The sequence below is a fragment of the Nicotiana tabacum genome, chromosome 11, assembly GCF_000715075.1.
Source record: "Nicotiana tabacum cultivar K326 chromosome 11, ASM71507v2, whole genome shotgun sequence".
In the NCBI taxonomy this organism is placed as follows: Eukaryota; Viridiplantae; Streptophyta; class Magnoliopsida; order Solanales; family Solanaceae; genus Nicotiana; species Nicotiana tabacum.
Window position 1 is genome coordinate 178,459,218 of NC_134090.1, and position 11,717 is coordinate 178,470,934.

Sequence of the window (11,717 nt, forward strand, 5' to 3'; positions counted from 1 at the left end):
CATTAAAAGAGTAGCATTCACACGCGAGCTCCGTAATTGTGAAGACATTTGGAAGATCGTGACATATTTGGATTAACTAGTCTTAGGGTACGCTCGTTGTGCGTGTACCCATATTAATGAGAATTAAGATTTTGTAAAAAATTATATAAATATCAAAAATATATGCTTGAGTTATAAAATAAAAATGAAAGAAAAAAGTGTAAGTTTCTGAAAGTGAAGAATGCTGATCCTTCAGTTAAATGGATAAAAATCTTGTGTGTCTATCTAGCACAAGTATTTGCTTTGTCATGAAACGAGAAACTCAAATTTATTAATTATCTTAATTATTTAATTGCTATAAAAAATTATTGTACTTTTAATTGTGTCCGAAGGCAATTAAGAGAACGTTGAACCCATGTTTTCTAATGATTTTTCATAAAAAAAGTTGTTTGATTTGGCTTACTACATTTTTGGAAATAATTATAGTTACGTTACCTAATTCATGAAATGAATGATTTATATAAGCTAAAATCTTAGATTTTAAAATCCTACTCTTTCTGTCTCAATTTATGTGTCATACTTCTTTTTCTAATATGTCCCAAAAATAAAATTCATACTTTTTTATTTAGAAATAATTTAATGTTAAACTTTTTAATTTGCTCTTAAAAAGATGATTTATAGCTGCATAAACATTTGTGGCTTGTTTAGACCATAAATTCTAAAATCTTTTGTCTTTTTTAAACTTCGTGCTCAGTTAAATACTACCACTAAGTTAGGTTAAAAAGAGTAAATATTAGTGTTTTCTACATGGTGAAAATAAAAAAAATATTAATAAGCAAAATATTAGTTGATATCAAAGTGTTAAAATATTAAAAAAATAATTAAATGATAATTTTATCTAAGGTAAAATATATGTTTAAAGGGTAAAAAAATCGATCAATATCTTGTATTGAATTTTCATTCAAAATTAATTTCACAAAATTTTAATCAACCTTTTTACTCTTTAGAAATAAATTTTATACTGGATAAAATTGTATCAATATTCTAAAGAGTAACATATAAGGTATTATAATTATATTAATTAATTTTAAAATTTTAAATATTAAGACTTCCTACATGTTTAAATAAGGAAAGATCTTAAGGAAATACGTAGGAAGATTTACTTAAAACTAACTTAAAATTTCTTATAAATTACAGTATAATTTATTGCTATTAATTTCAATTTATAAATTAGAGTATCATATATACACTTTACTTATTTAATATTGTAATTGAGCTTTTGATATGATATAAGTTTATATTACAACATGTAAAAAAAACTTAAAGTATATTGTAATATTTATTATTACTATAAACTATTATTATTTTCAAATGTAGGCATGTTGTTTGTAAACTTACTTGAAGATACTTTCTTACCAATGTGTCTCTATATGTTTCGTTTAGAATGTATATATAGTCAACTTCAATATTTAAAGACTTAGAATAGATCTATTATGATAAGTAAATATATAATGTACGTGTAAGAAGAAGCTATTAATTTACACAAGTAAAATAAGAAAAAGATTTATGTAACCTAAATGTTAGGAATTTATTCAAAGTTCAAATAAGGAAAATTTAATAATCAAAATTTTAGTTGGTTTTGAAGTCCTAAATAATAAAAAATTAACATAAATTACAGTATTATCCAATATAAAATCATTCTTGAAGGGTAAAAAAGGCGAAAGATATTTCGCTAAGGGCCTTCGTGCTTTTAATATGGTATAGATATAAATATTGTACATACGCATAGATCTTGGAATATGTTGTTCATAACTTAATTAATACGTAGTATTTGGCCAAGTTTTTTTAGGCCGATTTTTTTTTTGGACCAAAAATGTTTTTTGCCAAAGTTGAGATGTTTGACTAGGCATTTAGAAGGAAATAAATAGGGAAAAATCACTTTTAGACCATTGCCAAAATTATTTATACATGATAGCGGCAAAAATATATAAAATTTGTATATTTTTATATATAACATACAGAAATGTAAATATATAAACATATATTTTTTGGCTATTATTTTGAGAGCGACAATGTTATTTTCCCCAAATAATAATTTTGAATAGAAGCAGAAGCTATTTTTGAGAAGCCGAAAAAATAGTTTCTCCTTACTTTTGAGAAAATACAAATGAAAGCACTTTTTAAACGCTAACTGTGGCTTAAAAACACTTTTAAATTGATTAGTCAAACACATTTTTTTTCTCACCAAAAATACTATTTTGAAAGCATTTTTGAGAAAAATACAAAATAAGCTGATTTTATAAGTTTTGACAAACGGGCTATAATTTTGCTTGCTCTCTCTCTTACATGTTGTGCCTTGGGAGAACATCTTCCCAAATTGGATAGTAAATGACGATGTACTAATTATAAGTTGAACCAAAATTAAGGTAGATTAAACGTAGCCGGTCAAGCCAAATTTCCTAAGTTAAATGAAGAGTACCAATTAGCTTTTAAATGCGTAGATTAGGTTATATGTACATAAAAAATTTGAAAGAAGAGGAAAAAATAGTTTAGTTATGGGTGCTCAATCAATATTCATCTAAATATACTTATAATTACCTATACAAATTTACTAAATCTTGTCAAAGATAATAAGTGCTTGAGCACCCAAAATCAACATGTAGATCCGCCCTGTGTACTTGATGCTTGTTTAACCTAGTACTTAAACTATTTCCTCGTATAGAGGTGGATCCTAAGTAAGTTATTTGGATTTAAAATTAGTGCAGTTCATTGTTCTCCCTTCGGTCCACAATAAGTGACCAGTTTATTTTTTTATTTTGGTCCAAAATAAGTGTTCATTTATATATCAAGAAAAAATTCAATTTGTTTTTCAAAATTACCCTTATATACGTATCCTAAAAAGTCATTTACTCCTCACATTTGAGAAGAGAAGTAAGTGCTACTATAACTATGGTGCAACATTTAATGAAGGACAGTTTAGTTACACTAACTATTTTCGTCTAGAATTTAGTATTTCCTTAATAGATGTGCCCAAAGCAAATTTGTCACTTATTATCCGATCGGAGGGAATATATACATTATATGTGTTCATTATCGAAGGAAATGGATCTCCTCATGACTCTTCCAATTAATTAGTTGTACCAAATAACAACGACAATCTTGGTTGTTGAAGCTCCAATTCAAGAGGTTTGGGTATGCCATAGGTTACAAATATCAAACTACTATAGTACTTTGACTCTTTCTATTCAACTGAGTAAAACATTAGAGATGTACAATAAATGGGCCTTGTCTAAAGAATGACTACTTTCGATTCTTAATCGATATAGGTTTCTCTTTTTGTATAATTGAATATGTTTGCGAAAGTGACTTCGGTCGTCAGTTCAAGTTCAACTCCTCGCTTTATGTTAGCGAACTTACAGGTTGAGTCGGGGCATTGCCATCTTTTTTTTTTCTGTGTGGGACAATATCAGGTATAAATATTAAACCGTAAACAGGCAAAAAAAAACACAATTAAATGATTGTAGATTGCAAATGATAAGCAAGAGATAAATAAAAGAAGGCAAGAATATTTAATAATTTATAAATATAATGGTGTCGAAGAGAAGCCTTGGATCAACGTGATAAAGTTATTTTCGTATAACATATATGTCACGAGTTCGAACCGTAAAAATAACCATTAAAGCTTGCATCACACTTCTAGAAATACGGCCCTTCCCCGAACCCTACGTGAACGTATGATGCCTTATACATCGAGCTACCTTTCAAAACTTCAAGGCGATTGCCTACTATTATGAAGTGGTTGTGTCCTTGCTAGTGGACGTGTGCATGTAACATACAATACCAAACATGTTAATATACTAATAGGGGCAAATCGTGGTACAATTCACCTATTTATTGTTTTTATTTTTGTTTAATTACTAACTATATGGATGTTAATTGTTATTTTAGAATTAGTTTAATACTTATTGCTTGTCATAAAAGTTCAATACAATCCAATTTAATTTTCCAATTTCATACATTGAACTCAAGGGAAATGATCTTACTCTAATTTCTTTGGTAATCAAGTCATGAATTTACTCTCAAAACCGGAAAAATGAAAAACATGAAAAAACATGAGAAATATTACAAAAAAAGAGAGAGTAAAAGTTTATTAGAATTTTTACCATCTCTCCACTGTAATAGGGACTATTACCCCGATCCAGACGGTAAAACCAACCCCTTTTACAGATCTAAAACGAAGCTTTCTAAACAAATCTCAGCCGTCCATTTCCATTCTTAAACCTATTTATATCACTCCCCTCTTCCATATACCTCTGCGCTACACTCTCTTCTTTCGAAAAACCCCATTGAAGAGAGGCCTCCATTTCCACTTTCTCTCTCTACCGTTCACTCTCTCTCTAGCCATGGCTTTGCTCGTCGAGAAAACCACCTCTGGCCGTGAGTACAAGGTCAAGGACATGTCTCAGGCTGACTTCGGCCGGCTCGAAATCGAGCTTGCCGAAGTCGAAATGCCTGGTCTTATGGCTTGTCGGACCGAATTCGGTCCGTCACAGCCATTTAAAGGCGCTAAAATCACTGGATCTCTACATATGACCATTCAAACCGCTGTCCTTATCGAAACCCTAACCGCTTTAGGCGCCGAAGTTAGATGGTGCTCTTGCAACATTTTCTCTACCCAGGACCACGCTGCCGCCGCCATAGCGCGTGATAGCGCTGCCGTGTTCGCGTGGAAGGGTGAGACGTTGCAAGAGTACTGGTGGTGTACTGAACGCGCCCTTGACTGGGGCCCCGGTGGTGGACCCGACTTGATTGTTGATGATGGTGGTGATGCTACACTTTTGATTCATGAAGGTGTAAAAGCTGAAGAGGAATATGCTAAATCTGGTAAATTACCAGATCCAAGTTCTACTGATAATGCTGAGTTTCAGCTTGTGCTTACTATTATTAGGGACGGGTTGAAAACTGATCCTTTAAAATACACTAAGATGAAGGAGAGACTTGTTGGTGTTTCTGAGGAAACTACTACTGGTGTTAAGAGACTTTACCAAATGCAGGCTAATGGAACTTTGCTTTTCCCTGCTATTAATGTTAATGACTCTGTTACCAAGAGCAAGGTATATATGTGTTTTCATACTTATTTATTTTGTTTTTGTGTTTCAGATCTGTGTTTATATGCTTGTTGTGATTTAGATCTGATGTAAGTGGTTGTTAATTGCTTGGATCTAACACAGAGGAAGTATAATTTAGCTTAATGTTGGTTGATCTGTTTTGTTAAGTATAGAGTAAATGATTCGTTGAATCTTCTAAATGCATCTTGATTGTTTTGGTAAGTGGTGGAAATGAAAGTTCTTTCTTTAGTATGAAAGTTCTGATTTTGCCTCATTTCTCATGTGTTTATTTGCAGTTATAGTATTATGTTGTTGTTTTTGTTTTTATGTTTACTGATTAGAAAATTGTAACATAATGTAAGTATAGAGGGTGGATGATATCTTAAGTGCTAATTGATTTTGATACCGGTCTTTCTCATATGGGATGTGTTCTTAAAGGGAAAGAATGATTAACCTTCTAGATTAATGCATACTGTATAAGTGTACCCGTCTTTCTCATATGGGTTGGTTCCACATACTACTATGCTGAAGAATTGCAACATGATTAGTTTAGATGTTTACTTATTGGTTCCATATTTGGCTAATGGAAGTTCAATCCATTTGCAAAAGCTGCTGTCTTTTGAGTTGGTAGCAATATTGGTTTGAGGAATCAAGTAATGATCCTTTCCTTAATTGTTGGAGATGTCTAATGTAGTTGATCTAGCTATAAAAAGATACTTATTATGTAGCTCATAGATCGATAGTTGTATTGATCATTTTTGGTGTTCCAGAATCTAGCTATAAAAAAAAGATAGTTATTATGTAGCTCATAGACTAATAGTTGTATTGATCTTGTTTGGTGTTCCAGTTTGATAACTTGTACGGATGCCGCCACTCACTGCCTGATGGTCTCATGAGGGCTACTGATGTTATGATTGCCGGAAAGGTAGCGCTTGTTGCCGGTTACGGAGATGTCGGTAAGGGTTGTGCTGCTGCCTTGAAGCAAGCTGGTGCACGTGTCATCGTGACTGAGATTGATCCAATCTGTGCTCTCCAAGCTACCATGGAAGGTCTTCAGGTCCTTACCCTTGAGGATGTCGTTTCAGATGTTGATATCTTCGTTACCACAACCGGTAACAAGGACATCATCATGGTTGACCACATGAGGAAAATGAAGAACAACGCCATTGTCTGCAACATTGGTCATTTCGACAATGAAATCGACATGCTCGGTCTTGAGACCTTCCCTGGAGTGAAGAGGATCACAATCAAGCCCCAGACTGACAGATGGGTCTTTCCCGACACCAACAGCGGTATCATTGTCTTAGCCGAGGGTCGTCTCATGAACTTGGGATGCGCCACTGGACACCCCAGCTTCGTGATGTCCTGCTCTTTCACTAACCAAGTCATTGCTCAGCTCGAGTTGTGGAAGGAGAAGAGCACCGGCAAGTATGAGAAGAAGGTGTACGTCTTGCCAAAGCACCTTGATGAGAAGGTTGCTGCCCTTCATCTCGGAAAGCTCGGAGCAAGGCTCACTAAGCTTTCCAAGGATCAAGCTGACTACATTAGTGTACCAGTTGAAGGTCCTTACAAGCCTCCTCACTACAGGTACTAAGCGAAGACAAAGAAGAGACTGCAAAAACAGCACATTCTTACGCCATTGATTGTTATGCTTTTCATGCTTTGGATTTTGTTAGGACAATAGTATCTTGTTCCTTTAAACTATCGTTGGGGATATTTTGGAGTGTTTGGAATGTTGTTTCTGGAAAAGAATTGGTCTCATATCAGATGGAAGACCAAGATGTGTTGAATAAGTTTTGAGGAATGGAGGTGGTGTGCTATTGATATTGTAGCAGTTAGATGTCTTTTGCTTTTGGGTTGTCCTTATTCTGAGCAATCACAAAGTTACATGTTTGCCTTTATCATTAACTGTTTGCTTTAATCGGTTTTAATCCACTCGATGTTTGGTGATGCTGCCCGAGTATAAATTTCGTTCTGTCAAAGCAGTAACCATCTTAAAGTAGTTGTGCATGCATTGGATGAGATAGTTCTCTTGGAGTTTAAGTTTCAAAGTAATGTTCTCATTTGGTAAATGAGACAAGAATAACAATCTCGAGATAAAATTTGGGATTTATTTTATCCCATGTTTGGTTTGGGATATTAAATAATGCCAAGCCAACTTTTACATAAAATAGTAGCATATAAAAGGTGGGATAACTAATCATGGGACATGTTAATATTCTGGGATATCCCACTATTGTACCAAACTATCCTAAGTGAACTAAATTACTAACAAGAGAATTCTACATCTTTCCTCACTTAGAGGTCGTTTGGTAGGGTGCATAAGAATAATGTTGAATAGAGTGTATTAGTAATGCTGGTATTAGTTATGCTTGCATTAGTTATGCTGGTATTAGTTATACTGACATATTTCTTATTCATTGTTTGGTTTGATGTATTAAAGTATTGCACAATTTCTAAAAGAATTGTTTGTTTACAAAAATACCATCAAAACTAGTCCACACTCTTAACTTTTTAAAAGAAACATATGTTGAGAAATGTTTTTATATGAAAAAGTTTCAAAAAAATTATTTTATTTGTCTACCTATATTGTAAAATAATATTAAATATTTATTTATAAAAAAGGAAATATGCTAAGTATTTATTTATTTACTAGGGATATAATTTTATTTCTCACTATTTGGATTATTTTGAATTTGCATTAATATACTAACTAGCATATTTTAATCAAGCATAAATTTTGAAGGACAATTTTGTCTTTAACTAAGCTAATGCATGCTTTAAAACCCATTGCATTGCTTAATACTATTGTTTTCTATGCATTAATTATGCATAGGATAATACCAAATATGATGTATAACTAATGCCTGCATAACTAATGCATATGTTCAAAATGTTTACCAAATAATGTATTATTAATACACAAAGCCAATGCATGCATTAGCTTATCTAATGCATCCTACCAAACGATCCCTTAGAGTCAATTTGGAAAGCCACTCTGTAATTGAAATTGGTGTAATTACTAGGGTAGTAATTACACAGCCTAGTAATTACCCAGTTGTGTAATTACGATGACCTGTTTGTTTGTCACAATGTAATTACAAGTTTACTGTTTGGTTACACAAATGTAATTACACAGCTAGATTAAATTTTAAATTAAGTAATTATCAAAACTTAAAAGTTAATATAATAAATATATGCCTATAAATTTTTATAGGTATAAATGATATTATATTTGGTATTTAGGATGTATATTTTTTCGTGAATATACATTAATTAGTAATCATATATTTATAACTAATATTGTAAAAATAATTTTTATATATATATTTATATAGTTTAAATTAATAATATTTAGTTTAGATACTTACAAAAACTAAAAATATATGTTTTTTTTGTAAGAATATCATGGAATTCATATTTGATAAAATAAATTAATATTTATAATTATAATGCCATAACATTATTCAAATATTTGACAAAACTGATCTATCAATTCTAATTAAAGAATAAACAACATGCAACGTGAGCAAATACTACTAAAACAAGTAAATTGGAACCATAAATATAACACAATTTCAAAATCCAAAAAAAAATATTTAGCATATGTCAAATTCCAACATAATAATAGTAAGTCCCACTATAACTTTAGATTATGAACCATAAGTTTATAACCACATTCAACAATGAAATTCCACTTTAATTGTATCACTCATTATATGACAAGTTTGTTAATGACTCATTATTTATAATATTAGGAGGTGTAGTTTCAAAAAATAGAATAATAAAATAAATAATAAATAAAATATAAGCAATTACATGAAATAACAAAAAGTAAAGGAAGAGAAATAAAAGATAAATAATGTACAAAGAAAAATATATTTTAAAATTTTAAAAGAAATTTAAAAGTAAAAATAAAATTAAAATAATAGAAATAAAAAGTTATAAAGAAAATAAATTAAGACAAAAATTAAAAGGAAAGAAAATAAAAAGCAACCTTGTAATTACACAGTGTAATTACCACCAATTCTCACCCCCCTTGAGAATTGGAGAGTGTAATTACACCCCTCCAATTATACCCAATTCCATACTGACCAAGTAATTACTTGGCCAAACAAATATGTCAAACTGTGTAATTACACCCAATTACATCCAAATCCAATTCCTATATGACTTTCCAAACAGGCTCTTAAGTAACCGGTGCTGGAACTCACTGGCTCGACTAATCCAAAATTTCATACCTGACTTCCTGTCTTGGTCTACTATATGCTGTCTTTTGTTGCCAACTATTGTCCTTTTGTGAGATAATAAGTCTAGCTAAGGAGCTGGTTCATTAACATTTAACTGCATTCTTTGTTTTTGTTTTTGTTTTTGTTTTTGAAGTATTCATAATTTACATGTACGCTACATTTAACTAATGGCAAATGGATAAATATACCCCTTTACTTTTAAATATTGTTTACCTCTACTCCTTGTTATACTATCTATACCCCTATCGTCATACTATTGGGTTATCTATATTCTTACTGTCATACTTTGAAACAAAAATACCCCTATTTTGGATGGAGTGCCACGTGACAACACTAGATTAAAACGACCCATTTCTTTTTTTTACCCGACCTGTTTTTTTTTTAAAAAAACCCACAACCCGACCCTTATTTTCATTTTTTTCCATTTTTTTTTTAAATCTCAGTTTTTGAAAAACAAAAATATTTTGTTTCTGTTTTTACAAATTCGTTTTTCCAGTTTTACAAAACAAAATTCTTTTAAAAAACTGAAAAAATGAAAAAAATATTTTTCAAAAATGAAAATATTTTGTTGAAAATAATTTTTCAGTTTTTAAAAAACGAAAATATTTTGTTAAAAAACGAAAATATATTTTTTCTGTTTTTACAAAACAAAATTCAGTTTATACAAATTTGTTTTTTCAATTTTTACAAAAAGAAATTTTTTAAAAAAACTGAAAAAAAGCATTTTTAAAAAACGAAAATATTTTGCTAGAAATATTTTTTTCAGTTTTTAAAAAAACGAAATATTTTGTTAAACACTGGAATTTTTTTTCTTCAGTTTTTACAAATATGTTTTTACAACAATTTTTTCAGTTTTTACAATTTATTTTGCAAATTCTTTTCAGTATCTACTCAGTTTAAAAAAACGAAAATATTTTGCAATTTTTTTTTAAGTTTTACAAAAAGAAAATTCTTTTAAAAAAATTGAAAAATGAAATTATGGTTCGGGTTGTGGTTTTTTTGTAAAACGGGTTGGGTAAAAAAAATGGGCCATTTTAATCTGGTGCTGCCACGTGGCACTCCATCCAAAATAGGAGTATTTTTGTTCAAAGTATGACAGTAGGGGTATGAATAGCCCAATAATATAATGAAGGGTACAAATAAACAATATTTGAAAATAGAAGGGTATATTTGGCCCTTTGCCGTTTAACTAATTATATAGCTTCATATACAACTCTATGATTTTAAGGATGTATCCTTATTCTTAAGGTTTATGTCATCTCCAACCTTACCCCATTCCTCATAATGAGAGCAATTTTTGGGGTAATTTAGCTCCAACCCTCCCTCGTTTTTGTCCCCAAAATGGGGGATGAATAGTGTTTCCTCAAATATGAGGATACACTATTCATCTCCTCAATTACTATTCATCACTTTTTTATTATTATTTTATTATTTAATCTTTTAATTTATCTCTTTATATATACCTAATTATGTTTATGTAATGTCTTTATAATATTAATTTTACATCTTAACTTTGGTGTATAGTTTTGATAAATTAATTTTTGTGCATTTATTATTTTTATGTAAAATTGTAAGTTAATTTTATTATAAGTTATAATTGTACAAAAAATATATAATTATCTCAAAAAATGAATGGTATAAAAGTTGGAATTTGTTTAATGGAAATTTAAAAATAAAATTGAAATAAAAGATAATAATATAATATAGAAGAGAGAGAAGAATATAAAAAAGTTTGGGAAAAAAAAATAGGGGAATGGTTGGAGTAACTTGTTGTCCCCAAAATGGGGAAATTTCCCATTTTAGGGACCAAAAATGGGGTAAAGGTTGGAGATGCCCTTAGCAAGTCAATCTTCGACCTGGCTGATAGTATTTTCCTTAGTTTAAGAAACCTTCCATTTTTTTGGAAATTCTTGAAGCAAGCATTGCAACTTCGTGCAGACACCCTCAATGAGTTTTACAGATGCAAAGGTGAACCTACAATATACAGCCAAACTTCTCTATAACAATCTTGTTTGTTTCAAATTTTGTTGGCTATTATAGCGAAGCGCTGTTATAAAGAATATATTATAACATAACATGAAAATTGGTTCCAAAGGAAATTTGGCTTTTATAGTGAATGATTGTTATATAGCAATGATATTATAAAGGAGTATGATTGTCATATGGTCGGGTTGGGCCGATTTTGGGCGGGTCAAAACGGGTTGAATCGATAATTGGGCAGGTCATTTGACTCGCCCAAAAGTTACTTGGGCTAAGATGAATTGGGTCAAGATGGACTAAAATTTGGGTCATAGCCCAACCCGCCCAACTGTTATCAATCTTTAGTTAATATATGTTGTTTTCTTATGAATTGTATAATTACAAAATACTTAAGACTTTT

The 11,717-nt window shown here is 30.7% G+C and overlaps 1 protein-coding gene across 1 annotated transcript; it reads left to right on the plus strand.

Moving 5' to 3' along the window:
- The first annotated feature begins 4,277 nt into the window (after nt 1–4,277).
- On the plus strand, nt 4,278–6,988 carry LOC107761175 (adenosylhomocysteinase-like). The gene is made up of 2 exons (XM_016579362.2): nt 4,278–5,093; nt 5,935–6,988. The coding sequence occupies exons 1-2, from the start codon at nt 4,383–4,385 to the stop codon at nt 6,679–6,681; spliced, it is 1,458 nt and encodes a 485-aa protein (XP_016434848.1). The 5' UTR covers nt 4,278–4,382; the 3' UTR covers nt 6,682–6,988.
- The last annotated feature ends 4,729 nt before the right edge of the window (nt 6,989–11,717 follow it).